The 16,984-nt window shown below is 62.8% G+C and overlaps 3 protein-coding genes across 12 annotated transcripts in view; 1 reads left to right on the forward strand and 2 right to left on the reverse strand.

The window, feature by feature from the left end:
- Positions 1 to 27: 27 nt before the first annotated feature.
- On the reverse strand, positions 28 to 10,999 carry SF3A2 (splicing factor 3a subunit 2). Of its 7 annotated transcripts, none has more exons than XM_058728454.1 (10): positions 10,885 to 10,999; positions 6,496 to 6,579; positions 5,740 to 5,903; positions 4,446 to 4,517; positions 3,363 to 3,409; positions 2,822 to 2,931; positions 1,675 to 1,724; positions 1,438 to 1,578; positions 1,047 to 1,115; positions 28 to 942 (listed from the first exon to the last, which is right to left on the reverse strand). In XM_058728454.1, the coding sequence occupies exons 3-10, from the start codon at positions 5,863 to 5,865 to the stop codon at positions 142 to 144; spliced, it is 1,416 nt and encodes a 471-aa protein (XP_058584437.1). In that variant the 5' UTR covers positions 5,866 to 5,903; positions 6,496 to 6,579; positions 10,885 to 10,999; the 3' UTR covers positions 28 to 141. The 7 variants fall into 7 exon arrangements, with proteins under 7 accessions (XP_058584437.1, XP_058584439.1, XP_058584434.1 ...); XM_058728456.1 differs by lacking the exon at positions 10,885 to 10,999 and adding an exon at positions 10,669 to 10,778 and having other exon boundaries at positions 6,520 to 6,579; XM_058728451.1 differs by lacking the exon at positions 10,885 to 10,999 and adding an exon at positions 10,669 to 10,777.
- A 149-nt stretch (positions 11,000 to 11,148) lies between these two features.
- Positions 11,149 to 15,953, forward strand: PLEKHJ1 (pleckstrin homology domain containing J1). 2 transcript variants are annotated; one of them, XR_009261216.1, is made up of 7 exons: positions 11,149 to 11,356; positions 11,461 to 11,528; positions 11,622 to 11,688; positions 12,557 to 12,647; positions 12,734 to 12,797; positions 12,879 to 13,073; positions 13,310 to 15,953. XR_009261216.1 is itself a non-coding variant. In XM_058728460.1 (6 exons), exons 1-6 carry the CDS (start codon positions 11,149 to 11,151, stop codon positions 12,942 to 12,944), a joined length of 564 nt encoding a protein of 187 aa, XP_058584443.1. In that variant the 3' UTR covers positions 12,945 to 15,953. The 2 variants fall into 2 exon arrangements, 1 of the variants encoding a protein (XP_058584443.1); XM_058728460.1 differs by having other exon boundaries at positions 12,879 to 15,953.
- The window catches only part of DOT1L (DOT1 like histone lysine methyltransferase), a 63,775-nt gene continuing 60,822 nt past the window's right edge, over positions 14,032 to 16,984 (reverse strand). For all 3 annotated transcript variants that reach the window (XM_058728433.1, XM_058728432.1, XM_058728434.1), the window contains one exon: positions 14,032 to 16,982. Coding sequence is in view for 1 of the 3 variants with exons in the window: in XM_058728434.1 (XP_058584417.1) it covers positions 16,975 to 16,982 (8 nt within the window). In the remaining 2 variants the exon portion in view is untranslated. The remainder of the gene's footprint in view (positions 16,983 to 16,984) is intronic.

Below are 16,984 nucleotides of genomic sequence, written 5' to 3' on the forward strand. Positions count from 1 at the left end.
CCCCCACACAGCAGGTCACTTCGGGCATCAGGGGAGACCGTTTAATGACCGTCGGGGACATGGCACAACCCTGCACAAAAGCACATAGCTCGGAGAGAAACAGGACAAGACAGCGAACTGGCCTGGAGAAGGGGCAGCTTTTTAGTTGGCTGGGGGAGGGGGCGGAATGTTCCCAGGGCCCTCGGAGGGCAGCGGGGGCCTCAGCATCGGAGGCATGGGAGTTGGGGGGTGCACCCCGGGATTTGAGGGGTGAACTCCAGGAGGCTGGGGGTGAACCCCAGGAGCTGGGGGATGGACCCCAGGAGCAGATGGGTGGACCCCAGGAGGTGGGGGGTGAACCCCAGGAGGCTGGGGGTGGATCCCTGGGGCTGGGGGGTGGACCCCAGGAGCTGGAGGGTGGACGCCAGGGGCCTGGGGGTGAACCGCGGGAGCTGCGGGGTGCACCCCCGGAGCTTGGGGGTGAACTGCAGGAGCTGGAGGGTGGACCCCTGGGGCCTGGGGGTGGACCCCAGCAGATGGGGGAGGGTGGACACCCGGGGCAGGGGGGTGGACCCCTGGGGCTGGAGGGTGGACGCCCGGAGCAGGGGGGTGAACCCCAGATGCTGGGGGGTGCACCACTGGTGTCGGGGGGTGGACCCCAGGAGCCGGGGGGTGGACTCCTGGTGCCGGGGGGTGGACCCCAGATGTTGGGGGGTGGACCCCAGGAGCTGGTGGGGGCAGCTGGGGAGGGCCCGGAGGCCCGGAGGGTGCAGGCCCGCTGGGCGGCATGGGCGGAAGGGGCAGGCCTCCTGGCGGTGGCGGGGGCAGAGACTCTGGCAGGGGTGGCCGGGGGGGCAGACCGTTCATCAGGGGGGGCGGGGGGCGCTTCACCCCGGGGGGCCCAGCAGGGAGGCTTGGCGGGGCTGGAGGCTTCTCCATCTTGAAGTGGAACTGGAGGAAAAACTGGAGAAGACGGAGGGGGCTGAGCGGCGGTCCAGAGGGGACAGGCCGGCCGGGGCAGATGCCCAAGGCCCCACGAGCGCCTGGACCCAGACCGACTCACTCACCTGCTTTGTTTCCCGATTCCAGTGAGTCCAGAACTTGCCCTCGGCCTTGTCGATCTCCCTGCTTGGCACCTGTGTGGGGAGGGGGGTGGAGCGGGGCCTTGAGGACCACGACGGATCTGGGGTGGCGGCGGCTGATGTCCCAGCCCGGCTACCTAGCAGCCCTGGGGCCCCGGGGAAAGGCTGTGCTCTTTGCCCGGGACGGGGTTACGGGTCGCCAAACAGCCTGGCCACAAGGGTGTCTTCCCACCAGGGCCACGTCAGGCTCTCTGCCCTTCGGTGGGGACCCACCTCTGAACGCCCAGCCCCCGGCTGTCGCTTCACACAGCTCCCCGGTCTTCCAGAGGCTGCGACCCACTGGGGGACGGCTGCTGGGAGACCCCGTGGGTGCTACCTTGAAGGCGATGGTCTCGTAGGGCTCAGCGGCCATCAGGAGGTACTGCCAGCGCCGGTCCGGAGGCTCGATCCTCTGCTCGTAGGCGGACATAAAGCGGTGGCGGGGCATGACGCCCTCGGCGATCTCGGGGTAGTCGATCTGGGGGGGGGGGGGGGGGGGGGGGGGAGGGCAGGTGGCAGTGCCGCCGTTCAAGGGACCCCCTCCCGCCCCCAGTCAGGCTCCGGCTGCCCCTACCTGGAAGAGGAGACTCTGCTGGCCCATCTCTGTGTCCCTCTGCTTGGTCACTGCAACACACGAAGGTTATCAGGTCCAGGCCAGCTCGTGCTCCCGGAGGCTAGGGGACCACGGGTGTGGACGAACGCCACCCGCGAACGGGAGGGCAGGACGCTGGGGCCCGTCGTCTGGCTGGTGAACCAGGGCTACCCGCCCAGGACCCTGGGGTCCCTGCCTGAGGTCACAGAGTCAGGGGTGTGCGTGGGCAGGACGCGGGCCCCATGGCCCTCACCTCGAGGCCTGGGACGACACTCAACGGAATCTGAAGAGGGCGCACACTGTGCACACACAGACGCCCTTCACGTTAGAGCCCTGCAGCCAGGCCTCCGGTGGCCCTGTTCTCACTTGCAGACCGCTCTCCATACAGCTCTGGAACATGCCGCGCTCCCCCCCAAGCCCTCCAGCGTCGCCCCATGACACTCAGGACAGAGACCAGGTGGCCTACCATGGCCCAAAGGCCTTTGGTGGCCTCCACCTGCCCCCCCCCCCCCCCCCCCGCCTCAGATCCTGTCATCCCAGCCCTAGCTTATCAAGCAGACCTGCCCCAGGACCTTTGCGCTGCCGTGTCGGGCTTGGAGTGCCAGTCACGCACAGACATCACTACCTTTAGTTAGAACAGCTGCCTGCTAGCTCTTTCTTTCTAACTCCCGGAAACACAGTCCACTATATTCCAATGGAGCCACTTAACCTACTTTCTGGCAGGTGATCCAAGAACCCTCCTCTCTGCCGTCAGTTCCACTAAGTAAGTGGTTTCTTACACAGACCTTCATCCTCTTCTCCGTCAGGCTGAAGCACCAACACCCTGTCCCAAGGTCAAGGAAAGGGCCCCCCCCCCCCCATGGTCACTCATGTCCCCCAACAGCACAGTAAAGAACCACCTGCTCCTAAGACACGGGGACACAGGGCCCGAGAAGCCGTGACACTCTGTTACGGCTGTTTGGGAACGTTCACAGGAAAGGGGGGCTGCCGGTCCCAGCCTGGTCCTTCCAATGGGAAACAGGAGAGGCATGGACAAGTGGGGGTCTCCGCAGCAAAGGGCCAGAGAACAGCAGCTTCTGTGTGGCTCAAGGACAGGGCTGCGGGCCAGACCGCCCCCAGACAGAATTACCTTTGTAGCCCGGGCGGCCGATCTTCACAAACTTCTTCACCTCCACCTTGACCTTCTCCGGCGCCGGCTGGGCGGGGGCCTCTTTGGCCTCCTTGGCGGCTCGCCGGGCCCTGCAGGCAGGACAGAGACGGCACTGTGGCCCCCCACACGGGCCGCCAAGGCCACAGGCCCAGGTGCTGGGAGCTGTCCAACCGTCACAGCGACCTTGGGAGTTTGAGAGGCCAGGGGCACGGGGGTGGGGGTGCTGGCTGGGGGGGGTCCCAGGGTTCGCACGCAGTGGGGCTGGGACAGGCTCGGGGCACCTCTGTCCCCATCACATTTTGTGCTGCCCCTCACTAGGGGGTCTTCTGTGACCCTCACCTCTCTCCCCGCGTTACAGAAGCCCCAGGCTGCAGCACGATCAGCTTGACCGCTGGGGAAAGAGCACCTCCCGCCCCTCCTCGCGCCCACCCTCTGCTCGGCCCCAAGGCCTGGGAGACCCCGTGACGCAGCTCCTGGAGGGGCTGGACCCCGGGCGCCGGAAGGGGGCGCAGGTACTCACAAGTTGGTCTGATGCTTCTTCCCCTGGGTGTGCGCCAGGTAACTCCCCTGCAGCGGGAAAAGCACACGGGTGGTTCGAGACCAGGTGAGCGAGGGCGGGGAGGGCAGAGAGGAGCCGGCCTCTGTCCACAGGCCCTGCCTCGAGGCGGGCGCTGGGTGGCTGCCGGACAGACAAGCTCCGGCACGTTCGCACGAAGCGGAGCAACCCCGAGCCGGAGAAGGCGTCTGCGAGCGCCCGCTGTCACGGCGCGTGGGACTCGGGAAGGCTCGCCGCCCAGCGCCGCGGGGGGTGATCAGTGGGCCCGGCTACACGGTGGAGGCTGGTACCCCCCAAGTGACGTGCCCCGTGACCGCCGGGTCCGACCTGACGACAGCCCAGGGGACCTCTCCACACGGAGCGGGGCGGACTCGCCGTTTCTCGATCACCAGGGGAGCACTGGTGGCGTCTGGGGAAGTGTGTGGTGGTCGTGACCGGGGCGGTCCTGCCTGGCATCGAGCGGGTGGGGGACGCGGCTCAGCACCCCCGAGAACGACCCGACTCCTCTGTCAGCACCGCCGAGGGGGACAGACCGTGCGACTCGGCACCACTTGTGACCGCAAACAACCCGAACGCTCAACAACGGGAAAGGGGAAAGCCGGATCTACTCGCTCCGGGGCGGGTCTGCGCACCGTGCGCTCGTGGCGGACTACGACCTCCCAGTCACTGAAAGAGCCCAGTTGGAGCCACACCGATGAGATCCCAAAAACCGGATCTAGAACTCCCGGGCACGGGCCTGGCCCAGGGCCGACGGCACGCTCTCGCAGTAACAGTAGCAGCGGGGGTTACGGTGCAGCGGGGGGACCGGGGCGGGGGGGGGACGCAGACCGGGGACGGGGTGCTTGGCCTGCGCCCGGAGCACGCAGGGTCTCCCCTAAAGGACGTGCCCGAGGGCGCAGTCTGCTGAGGTAGCAGGCCCGAGCCCCTCCACCCTCGGGCGGGCTCTGAACGATGTCCCGGAACTACAAAGGGGGCAGCGTTGCCGGGCCAGGCGGCGGGGGACCCCGACGTGCAGCAGCAGAATCCACCCCAGAGCCGAGAACACACCTCGTTGTTGTGCAGGGTCAGGCACAGCTTGCACTCGTAGGAGCCCAGGTGGTTCTTCATGAAGTAAGGGTCCTGCGGAGAGAAACATCCGTCAGCGGCGACCGTGGCCCCGCACGCGCCGTGAAGAGCCAGAGCCCGGTCTTCGTCCAAGCAGCAGAGGCGGCTGCTTTCCCTCGGGCAGGCGTTCGAGGACAGGAGGCCAGGAGGAGCCCGTGGCCCAGGCTCCACGGGGCCCTCCTGAGGCAGCACCGCGGCACCCGCCCCCCCGGATCCCGTGGACACAGGCCGCTCGGCAGGGCTGGGGGCCCACGATACTGGTTCTCCACCCGGCCCCGGTGGCGGTTCCAGGTCCGGAAGGAAGCAGAGCCAGGACGGCGTGGCTGAGCGCCCGCCTCCCAGGCCAGGCCAGGCCAGGGGCCCGTCGCTAACCTCGCCGGCTTTGCCAAGCTCTGCGGCACAAGCCAGACACCAGAACAAAAGCAAACGCCTCAACAAAGGCCCGTGGAGACCCTGGTCTCTGCACGCGGGGTTCCCAGGCCAGCCACGCAGCCTTCCACGAATAGGGGCGGTGGCACAGACCCACGGGGGTTCAAATCCTAACTCGCTGTCCCGTGACTGTGTCATTGTTGGCCGTGACGGTTCTCCCTCGTCTCCTTGGGAAAATGGGGACGGGAACACAGCTGACCTCACAGGTGAGGCCTGGCACAGGGTGAGAGCTCTCGTCTCAGAGGAGTCTGAAGTCTAAGGGGCACCATGCGTGGACCCAGGGCACACTGGGGGACGTCTGGGGACACTGGAGTTTGTCACAGTTGGGGTGATCCTGGCACTGAGTGGGCGGGGGCCGGGATGCTGCTGGGCTGCCAACAGCACCCAGGATGCTCTGGCCCTAAGTGTCCGCAGTGCCAATGGGCAAACCCCGGTCTACCGATAGCTCTGAACCGCCAAATAAAACGTTGCCCTTCACTGCTCATGGCCAGAACGTCGATCCACACGACACTGTCTTAGTCCTCGCCACTGGCAATTCCCCACGCCTCTGGTCAGTCAGTCACACAAAAAACTCACGCGATAACCCCCCTCCCCCCCCCCCCCCGAACAGCAGGCGGTCTCTGGGGTGGGCAGCTGGAGCTGCTCTAGGTCAAGTTTTCTTGATTACAGACCGGGACCGAGGCCCAGAGAGCTGGGCAGCGGGGCGAAGGGCACCAGGTGCGGGCGTAGTGAATGTGGCTCCACTGGACAGAAGGCAGAGCGAGGGAACACGGGACGGAGGGGGCTTCCTGCCCTCGGTTCAACCCACCTTGTTGATGTCAATGGTCTCCAGGGCCAGCTGCCGGAGGCGCTCCCTGCGGTCTCGGTTGCTCTCTGAGGAGGAGGCCACGCCTCCACTCCCCGTCTTACCCCCAGGGCGATGCTGGAAGTCCATGGTGATGGCCTTGGGGCTTTACCAGACCCCGGAGAAACCTGCAGGGACAAGGGAGAGGCTGTGACAGTGCAGGGCACAGCAGGTGACAGGACAGGAGAGACACCCTCCCCCCACCCTCTGCAGTCTCCCATCCCTCCCCCTGCCCCCCACCCCATAGTCTCCCACCCCGCCAACTCCTTTTTTTTTAAATTTTTTTTTCAACGTTTTTTATTTATTTTTGGGACAGAGAGAGAGACAGAGCATGAACGGGGGAGGGGCAGAGAGAGAGAGGGAGACACAGAATCGGAAACGGGCTCCAGGCTCCGAGCCATCAGCCCAGAGCCTGACGCGGGGCTCGAACTCACGGACCGCGAGATCGTGACCTGGCTGAAGTCGGACGCCTAACCGACTGCGCCACCCAGGCGCCCCTCACCCCGCCAACTCCTGATGGGGACAAGCCTCATGGCCTCCCACCCTCCCCAATCTTCAGGTAGGCTGAGGGCCCAGAATGGCCCACGCACGCACAAACCAGGAACAGGATAAACAGGATGCCTGGCCCTGGGGGAGGCCTGGACAGGAAGCCCCCGCAGCCCGAAAGGTGTAAAGGCTCAGAGGCCCAAAAGGGCAACGAGGAAGAAACGGCCAAGCCACCTGCTTCAAGAAGCCTTCCCGGACCTTGGCCCGAAGTCTCTGTGTCTGCTCACTTCTCCGGAGCCCTGTAGCTTAGCCGAAAACCTGCTGAAGAGGAGGAAGAGAATCTACCTGTTCCTCCTAACGCACAAGAGACATTCAAGACCTGACTGTGGCCCAGGAGGGCTCCCCTGAGCCCTCGATACCCCGTTCCGCTCCCTGCCACAGTGCCTCCCACGTTCTTCCAGACTCGGCTCAAACCCAACCCCCAGGCACCTCTCTCTCGTCTCTGAACACTCTCCCTCTTGACTGGTCAGTATCAGCCCCGCTGGCTTAAACCCACACTATCTTGTCTCTGCAGAAGTGAGCTCACAGGGACAGGCCCAGCAGTGAACATGACCGCACAAAGACGCCCCCATTCTAATCCCCAAAACAGTAAACGTGGAACCACATATGGCAAAAAGGACCTTGCAGGCAGGATCGATTCAAGGTCCCAAAGTGGGGGTGGCCCTGGGTTCCCCAGGGGCCCAGTGTCCTCACGAGGGAGGCAGAGGGTCGGAGGCTGAGAGCCAGGCAGACCCTGTGCTGCTGGCCGCGAGGATGAGGAGGGGCCACAGGCCGAGGACGCTGTGCCTCTGGAAGCCGGAAAAAGGGGGAGACGGGGCTCCCTGGGGCCCCTAGAAGGAGCACGGCCCTCCATTTTATACTTCTGATTTCCAGAACTGCACAGTAATAAGTCTGTAGCCCTTAAACCACTAACTTCGTGGTGATTTGCCATAGTGGCCACACGCAAGGAACACAGGGGACAGACCAGCTGTGCTATGGACCTTGGAGTCACCCTGTAACTCTAGAGGAACCTCGACCTCTCCCTGGCCCGGTTCTTATCCTCTCGATGAGCACACGAAGACCTCACACCCCGGAACCAGCAACGGGACGTTCCGGATGGCTGTTATACTGGTCACAGGGTCAGACCCTGTATTACAGAAGAACGCCTGGAGCTTCCCACTTTGAAACGTTGTCAGGCCAAGTGCGGAGGCCAAGCACCGCCAACTATCCCAATCACTCCATCAAACGGCACTTGGTCCTGAGAAGAGGGTACAACGCCAAGAGCACCCCCTGCCAGGAAGGCAAGTGCATCGGCCCACGGAACCCCCGCTGCCTCGCCACCTGTGCCGTTTGCGGCGAGCCCAGGGAAAGCTGCACCCCAACCCTCCCAGGGGGGATCCCCGTGGTCCTGGCTGCCAGACCTGGTCACAGGCTCCGCAGGGGAGGCCCTGCCAGGGGCTGAGCTGTGCCGGCATCTGCCATGAAGCACCCGCTGTGCCTTGGGAGACTCCAGCGTTTCTGGGGGAAGTGGTGAGAAACTCCTGGGGTCAGGGGTAAGGGGGGAGCACAGAGGAACACGACTGGCCCTCGCTGCTGCCCACAGCACGGCCGGGGGCTGGGGAGGTCTCTCCCACAGGTCTTGAGTGACTTACGGGCCTCCGTGGGGAGCCTCCCACCTTCTCAAGGACGTTACGGGAGAGCGTTCATCCAAACAATGAAATGGGGTGCCTGTGGGGGAGCGTGTGCTGATCAAGTGAGCAGCAGCTGACAGTAGATGAAAACGTGCTCAACATCACTGTCCCCAGGGAACCGCAAATCAAAACCACACGGACGCACTGCCTCCCGCCCATCAGGATGGCTGTTGCCAGAAACAGAAAACAAAGGCAACTCTCCGGAGTCAGGGCCGGACTCAGGAGGAAGCGGTGTCCCCCCCGTCTGCAGAGGAGAGGACGACACAAGCTCAAGGCCCAGGACACAGTCTGTGCTGATGCCTTGTTTCCCGTCATGTGTTACATGGGTGACACTTCCGGAACACTCCACGGACCCAGTGGGAACAAAGAGCTGCCCAAGTGACTCGGAAGGCAACGTTTTAACAGAGCCAAGGGTTCCCACAAGTTTGGTGATGAGCCCGGTTCCTTCTGAATGGCCAGATAAGCCCCTCGAATGTTAGAGGCCGGCTGGGGAGTGTGCCCCGCGGGTGTCAGCTCAGGGAAACCCGACTCAGATACTGAACTGGTCGCCACGTCAGAGGAAAACCAGTGACCACTAGAGACCCAAACTGCTGGCTCCTAGCAGCGCACTGCACACATCATCCCTGTCCCCGCCTCCATCCCCAAGAGATCTCGTGCCCTGGGGCCTCGACAGACTGCTCGCACAGACCGGAGTTTTATCGTCAGAAGGACTGGAACGAAGGGACACTGCACTTGGGCTGGCACTGTGGGGGAGAGTCCAGGAGAGGAGGGAGGGCCAGGCTGAAAAGAGGGAATCCCATCAAAACCTGCCCACCAAACAGCAGGCAGCCTGCCCTTCCCCCACGCCTTGCCCAGCAGGGCCAGCTGGAGGCCCCCGGCAAGAGCACCAGAGACCAGCTCCTGGGACTCTGGCCGCTGGGGTCTCGCACGTCCCAAAGAAAACACCAGCGCCTTCCCAGGCTGGCCGGGCAGTGAGACCCGCTAAGTGAAGCTGGCAATTCAAACATAACCAGATATGAAAAACCCCATGTATCAAGAAAGGAAGAAAAGGAAAAGGAGGAAAGGAAATGAAAAAAGGAAGAAAGGGAAGAAAGAAACCTGACAGAAACCTCCCCAGATGATGGCAGCGTCCTCCTTGATTACCGGACAAGGCACTACACCACGAAAGCAGTGCAACCCGCCAAAAGTTAGCAAGGCGAATTAAAACCAGAAGGAAACTTCAGAAACATGGAATGATCCAAACAAAACACAGAACATGAGAGCTTGGAAGTACAAATTAAGCAAGCCTTTTACAAAAGGGAATAAAAAAGGGGAAAATAGGTCAGATTTCAGAGCAAAAATAGAAAGAAGCATGGGAAGCCTTACCAAAGATATGCGAGAGCCTTACCAGAGAGGGAAACAATATCCCAGGGCTGAGGGAATCTGACAGTTCAGATAGAAACAAACACACAAAAACCCATCAATGAAAACAATCGTGAAACTCTACACCACCAAGAAAAACCTCCCGTTTCTATCAAAGGAAAAAAACAGAAACAAAAGGTCAGACACCAAAGGAGAATCAGAGCAGAGATAAGCAACACTTTCTCAGTCTCAAGATGAATTTTCAACCTAGACTTTTACACTCCAATTTCCAACCGCGAGAGTAAGGAAATAACCAAGGACTCAAAATCAATTCCTTTGAAAGCTATCTGGAGATGCATCCCGACACAACAAAGGAAAACAAACAGATGGTCAGACTGAAAACAGAAGCCAATCAATAGGTGTTGAGATGTTGGGAGCTTCGAGGAAAAAACTTAACAGGTCAAGAAAACCAGGCTAACAGGAAAAATGCAGAAATTAGGGGGTTTTTTTTGGGGGGGAGAGGGAGAACAATGGAAGAAAAGCACACAAGTGACCCCGATAATTGCCTTCGCAGCAGAGAATACTTTCAGCCTCAGGAAACAGGTCTAACGATGTCGCTAAAACTCCTGTAGAAAACACATTCAGAGAGCGGAAGGGGAAGCTGCAGTGGGTGGGCGGGAGGCAGAAACAAGACCCACCAATCATGAGAGAAGTCAGCAGGTCAGGCCCCAAACCCACACGGCCAGAGAGACCCGCTCCTTACAAAAGCAAGGGCTCGCTTTACGGAGAGGGAGGCGGCCTCCGGGGCCCAACGAGGGAGCGGGAAGCTAGCAAGCGGATGATCAGCGCCAGCTCCTCTCGGCCAGGAAAAGCAGCCCCGGACACGCGAGTCTGACCAGGGCCAGTTAACGGGCTCTGGCCGCCTGGGGGCGGCGCCGAGCGCCCCGCCCCCAGGACCGCGCTCCCTACTCGGCGGGCCCGGGGCGGCCGTTATATCCCCCACACAACAGGGGCGGGCATGGAAGCTTCCCGGACCCGAGAGACTCAGGACCGCACAACCACGGCGAAGAGCCGCAAATCAGTGCTCGCAGGGGCCCTAGGGGCGCGGAGGGCACCATGTGAGCCGCCACTCGACCCGATCCCACGGGCCTACGGAGAGACTTCCGAGGACGCGGGACTCGTTTGGCTGTCCTGGCGCGCGGCCGTCGGGAACCCCGAAGCCGCCCAGCCCTCGCTCGCACCCCCCGCCGCCCGCGTACGCTCCCGTCCAGGGAAGCCAGGGCCTCGGGAGGGCCCCCCCCGGGCCCCCCCGGGCCCCCCCCCCCCCAGCCCTCACCGTGCTCCGTTCCTCACTCCGCGCCCGCCGCCACTACGACTACGTTACGCGCAAGCGCATCTCATCCTAGGGAAATACTTCCGGGGACGAAGCGGGCAGGGCCTCCCGAGTGCGCATGCCCGCCCTGCCCGGAGAGGTGGGCCGGAGGCTCGGGAGGCGCGAGAAAAGGGGGCGGGACTGAGAGTATGGGCCGGGATTCTAAGTGCGCGTGCGCACCAGCCTCTTGACGACTTCTCGGTGGCTCTAATTCGCGCGGGCTCAGGTCTCGCGGGAGGTCGGGTTGCGACTCGTTCCGCTCCGCCTGCTTCTGTCCGCTTCGGCAAAGGGCACCACTGGTCGTGAGGGTACCTTACTCTGTTCCCACCCCGGGTCCAGCTTATTGCGCAGTTATATGTGACGATCGTCTGTTTTGCTCACTGTCTCCTGCGCGCCGCGCGCCCGAGGTCGACGGGATGGGTGGTTCGGCAGCGCGCAAGCGCAATGGCTGCGGTAGTACTTCCGGGAGGACGGCGCTGTGGGACTTTTTTGGCGCGAGGGCGGCCGGCGGCCCGGAGGGCGCGGCTCGCGCTCCGTGTTTTGGGTCCGGGCGGCGCCATGCGCTACAACGAGAAGGAGCTGCAGGCGCTCTCCCGGCAGCCGGCCGAGCTGGCGGCCGAGCTCGGCATGCGGGGCCCCAAGAAAGGCAGCGGTGAGCGGGCCGGGTCACCGAGGCGGGCGCAGGGGGACGCGGGCGGGCGGGCGGCCGGGGGTGGGCGGCCACCGAGCCCGCGCGAGCCTGCCCTGTGCTCGCAGTGCTGAAGCGGCGACTGGTGAAGCTGGTGGTCAACTTCCTTTTCTACTTTCGGACGGACGAGGCCGAGGTAGGCCGCCCGGGGGGCGCCCTGGAGCGCACGGGGGCCGGGGTCCCCCCGGAGGCGCGCCCCCACCCTCGCCTGCTCCTCCTCTTCCCGCAGCCCGTCGGAGCCCTACTGCTGGAGCACTGCAGAGTCACTCAGGAAGAGCCCAGCGGCTTCTCCATCAGTGAGTGTCGGGCGTGGCGTGGCGGACGAGGCCGGCCGCGACCCCAGCCCCGCCCTGCCCCGCCTGGCTCTGCCGAGATCAAGTCCACTGCCCCGGGCTGCCCAAGGTCGAGCTGGGCCTTCCCGCTGGGCGGGCGCCGCATTCTAGCGCCCCGCGCGGTGCCCGCCTCAGATCCACTAGGACTTTGTCTCTCGCTGGGGAGCCCTGCACCCCTCGGGTGCCGTCCTCTGGGCGCTGCGGAGCATCCTCCTGGGTCCTGAGGGGGTCGGGTTGGCAGGGAGGAAAGACGGAGTTTCTACAAGTTTCCCATGCCACACTTGAAGGGCTTAAACGGCAGGAACGTGTGCTCCCCCAGATCTGGAGGGCGGGAGTCTGAGATCAGGGTGTGTGCAGGGGTGGTTCCTTGTTAAGAAGACGTTTTGCCATGCTTTCCTGACTTCTGGGGGTCGCCAGCGATCCAGGGTGCTCCTTGCCCGCGCTTCTCTGTAGAATCATGTCCCCCCAGCCTGTGTTCATTCTCACGTGGTTTACTCTCCTTGTTTGTGTCCAGATTTTCATTTTTGACAAGGACACAAATTCTATTAGACTTGGTGCCAGTGTTATTGTAGGCTAATCTCATAGTAAGTCATTACGTTGGTAACTGTTGTGTATTCAAATAGGGTCACGTGTTTAGGTTCTAGACTTGAACGTACCGTTTTAGGGACAGAATTCCATCCAGGGCACAGCTGGTGAGAAGTCCTGAGCCTGGGCTTGGACTGGAGGAAGGGACAGTTTTGGACAGAGGTCGCGGGAAGCTGAGGCCTGAGGGAGAGGGGGAGGTGGGGGGGGTTGAGCAGGGGAATGAGATGGGGACTGCCTCCCCCTGCAGGCTTCATCGAGGATCCGGAGAGGAAGTATCACTTCGAGTGCCGCAGTGAGGAACAGTGTCAGGAGTGGATGGGGGCTCTGCGTCGAGCCAGGTGGGGTGTGGGCCCGGTGGGGGGGGGGGCGGTCTGGGCCGGGGGCAGAGCAGGACTCTGTGAGCACACGTCGCTTTCTCCCCCAGCTACGAGTTCATGCGGAGAAGCCTTATATTCTACAGAAATGAGATCCAGAAAATGACCGGCAAGGTGCACAGAGGGCTGGGGGCGGGGGTGGGATGGAGTGGGGCCTCTGGGGCCTGAACTGACACCACCTGTTCACCCGCACAGGACCCCCTGGAGCAGTTTGGCATCTCCGAGGAGGCCAGGTTCCAGCTGGGTGGCTTGAAGGCCTGAGTGTGGGGTGGGGCTTTTCAGCTTTTCTACTGGGGCTGGAAGAGCCCTCCCCGTCCTCACCAGGCCCTGGGGTTCCTGGCCAAGCCTGGATTTGCTGCAGCAGACTTCAGAAACCCAAGACTGGTGGAGGTGGGCGGGGGCAGGTTGGAGAGACAACCCAGTGACCCCACCCCCACCCCCACCCTGGTGCCTCAGGCCCACCCCCTGACTCCCCCCCTCCCCCAGACTGGTCTGGCACCTGCTGGTGCCACATGCTGCTACCGGGGGATGAGTGTCCCCTCCCAGAAGCTGTGCCCAGCCCTTGGGTGTATCCATCTGGGGCCTTGAAGCGCCCAAGGCTGGTGCAGCCCTGCTTCCCTGTGCAGGCTGAATGTACGAAGCTAGACGATGCTGTGAAGGGCGTGGGGGCCGGGCCTCCTGGAGCCACTGTGAATTCTACTCCTACCGACGGGCAAGCCCTGGCTGGGCGCCTCCGGGCGGGGAGCTGCAAGCATTGACTCAGGCCAGCGTGCTTGTTCTGTTCAAATAAAGGTACCTCTTTTCCACGTGGGACGGTGCTGCAGTGGACACGTGGAGGGCTGGCGGGCCGGGTGGTTGAGCCGGCTCCAGAAGGAAGCAGGGTCTAAGTGGAACAGCAGTGCTCTCCAGGCCAGAGGTTTAAGTTCCCCGGGAGGAAGGGCTGGCCTGCCTGGATCAGAGAGACCTAGAACCAGACCACGGAGAGACGGGGAGGCTGGGTGAGGAACCCTAAGGTGATCCTGACTGGACCCCACTTCCAGTTCCCAGGCCTCCCTCGAGTCCAGGCAGGACCTCAGGAAGCATTTTGCCAGCGTAAAAGTCCTAAATTAGTTGGTTTTACTTCAAAAGGGAAGTGTGCTGGGTTGCGCTGACCTATTCAGGTGTAGGCGCAGGTGGGGCGGGCCCTCCCTGAGATGAGTGCTCACAGTCACGGTCTCACGGCTGCCTTGGGGGGCTTCTTCTGTGAGCCCCAGTCCTCCCACTTGGGGAGTGGGGAGTGTGGCCCCTGGCCCTCATGCCTCTCCCTCACCCTGTCGTAAGCAGAAAGAAATGGTTCCAGCAGACCAGGTTCAAATGAAAAGTATTTTATTACAGCGCCTAGAGGTGGAGATGCAGAGTGCGTTGGGGTTCTCTTAGGACAGGAGGAGGGTCGAGGCAGCAGCCCGGGGAGGGACAGGCCATGCCAGCACCCACCCCCAACTGGAACACAGTCTACCAGAAACACAAAGCGAAGCCCCGTCTGAGTTACAGATTAAGGTGGACACACGAAAAACGAGCCAGTGTGGCTGGACCATGGGGAGGAGGACAGGGGCCGGGAAGGAACCGTGTCCTGCTGTGGAGCGAGCGGTGTGGATCAAGAGGGGCGCGTGAGGCTCACACGCGTCAGTCTGTAGCTGTGAGAAACGGCGACTGCCCGGGGGGGGGCCGTTTTCCTTGTTGAGTTTTCCTGAGCAGAGCCACCCTGCGGCCCACCGGCCTTCCCTGAAGGTGCCCGCAGTCAGCGGTGGCACCGGGGCCTTGCGCACCACCGCCGCGCTGCCTTCCCTCCCACAGCCGGCCTTGCTGGGGGCGGGGGGGGGGGGGGGGGGGAGACTGGGGACTGGTCCCGCGGTCAGGAGGGCCGAGGGGCTCAGGAAGCAGACTCCCTAGCCTAACCCGCCAGGGACAGCGGGGCCGCTGAGATTGCACACCGACGCTCGTGCGTGTGCGCCGTTTCTATCGGGAGGGTGCGTGTGGCACGTCGCTGGGGACCCCCCCGAAGCGATGCGGTGTTTGTGTACAGGGTTGCCCTGTTCTAGACCAGGGACTTGTGCCGTGACCTCTCCGCTGCCCACCCTGTAGTTTTTAGGGAGCCCTGGGCTCCTGACACAGGGGGTGGGAGGGCACCCTCTCAGAGAGGCCGAGCAGACACCGCCTTGTCCCGGAGGCCAGGGCTTGGGGTTCACAGGGGCGAGGCACAGCACCTTCACACGCCGGGGAGCACCGGCCCAGAGGGAGGGAGCCACGACCACCAGTTACAGGAGGATGAGCCAATTTCAAGAACCCATCACGAGCACCACCTTCTGCCTCAACTGTTGGTCTGGACCAGCGACGTCACCCCCAGGGCAAGCAGGGAAGCAGGGCTCTCACAGGGAGGGTCCGGCCAACTTCCAAAGCTGAGCCAGTGGCCAGACCTGGCCTGCATAGACCGGTCCGCCATCTTGAGGTGGCGGCAGGCAGAAAACCATCCTCCGGCCCCGCCTGCCAGAAAGGCTGGCTCCAGCCCCGCCCCTGGGGGTGAGGAGGAAGTGGGGCCTGGCCTGGGCCCACCACACTGACGCTCCCAGGTAGGCAGAGGACTCCTGACATCCACACTTGGAGGGAGGCAGCCTTGCTGGCCAGACCGGATGCGGCAGGAGCTCAAGGCCTTTACTTGAGCAACAGGTTAGACCCTACACACAGCCCACCTTCAGAAAGAGGCAAGCTGCCTGTGTTCCTTGGTGGGTGCAAGCACCTGAGAACAGGGCTGACCCCTCCCCCATCTTGGGGTTCAGGTCCCCTCCCAGGACCTTGGCTGACGTGGGCCCTTTCAGGGGATGGAAGGCTTCGGGCGGGGGGGGGGGGGGGGCACCCTTCTGAAGACTGTGGAGAGACACAGCACTGGTCAGCTGGGGGACCCGGGACCAGTCACAGACTGCTATGCTGGACCCTGCTGGCCACCTCTGGAAACATCTAAAATGACTCTCCTGACTCTTCCCTGGTCACCTGCCCCCCCCCCCCCCCCCCCCCCCCACCGTGCATTCATTCCCAAGCACCATCAAGGCTGCTCCGGGGTAGGGGCCGGCTGAGACCGGGAGCAGCAATGCCAACTGGCCAGAGAGACACGGGCAGGACGTGGGGCCTGTCCCCTCTGCCCCAGGAGCCGCGGTGACGCAGAGTCCGGGGCTGAGGGCCGGCCCTGGGCCCCTGCCACTGTGTGCACTTGAATAAATAGAAAGGTTTCCCCCCTCACTTTTCTCTTTTCTTTTTTAGTTTACTGTGCGTTATACAATCTAAAAATAAATGAAGTCAAGTCTATGAAATTTATAAATTTTCATCACATCTCTATAAAATACTGTCACTCATCAGCGTGACTCTCTTTTGTACACACACACCAGGCACCCGTGACTAACCTGCCCCACGTCACCGGCCAACGTGCCGTGCGTGAACTTACTACGCGCTTTGGTGGACGGCGGCGTGAGCCCGAGACGAGCAGAGACGCACAGAAGTAAACGCACTTGCCGCGCCAGCTGGCCACGCCAGCGGGGAGTCGGGTACCAGACCTTCCCCGCGAGCACCACTCAGAACGGGCTCCGTGCAGGAGCCGGGAGGGCCTGGCCCTCCCCACGCCCACCGGCCGTTCCTATGCCAAAGGCGCTGATCCCAGGACCGGGGGCGGGGCGGGCGGGGGGGGGGGGGCAACAGTCTGGTGGGAGCCGTTCACAGTGATGGGGAGGGGGCTGCTTCTGAGGAATGTCACAACAGAGCGAGCCGCCCCCCGCCTGGAGACAGCCGTGCCTTTGGTATAGGAAGAGCGGCGGGGACAAACAGGGCAGGCGCCTCACGGCCTGGGTTTGGCGTTGGTCAACCTCCAGTCAGCACCAAGAGGACGAGGCGGCAGCGAGGCCCGCGTCGAGATAGCACCGGGACCGGCGGTCAGCGTGTCCGCGGGCGGGCCAGTCCTTCGGGTGGACGTCTTTATATAGATCCTCTCATATATAGTATTTACATTTCTCAATAGGTCGCCTTTACGACTCCGGTGGAGTAAAATAAGTCAGAATGTTTATACTTTTTAAAAAACGATAAATACTTTATCTAAAACTATCAACAGTACGAGCTGGAGCCAGGCCCCAGCATCTCCCGCAGGTGTGCGCAGCGCTGATTCACAGTAGAGCCTCGTCCCCTGTCCTCGGTCTGTCCCGCCGTCCCGTGGCCGCTGCCGCACCGCCGGCCCAGCCCGTGCGTGCATAGGTCTCACGGTTGAGGTAGAATCCTAGTTACCT

Source organism: Neofelis nebulosa, chromosome 4 (genome assembly GCF_028018385.1).
Source record: "Neofelis nebulosa isolate mNeoNeb1 chromosome 4, mNeoNeb1.pri, whole genome shotgun sequence".
Lineage (NCBI taxonomy): Eukaryota > Metazoa > Chordata > Mammalia > Carnivora > Felidae > Neofelis > Neofelis nebulosa.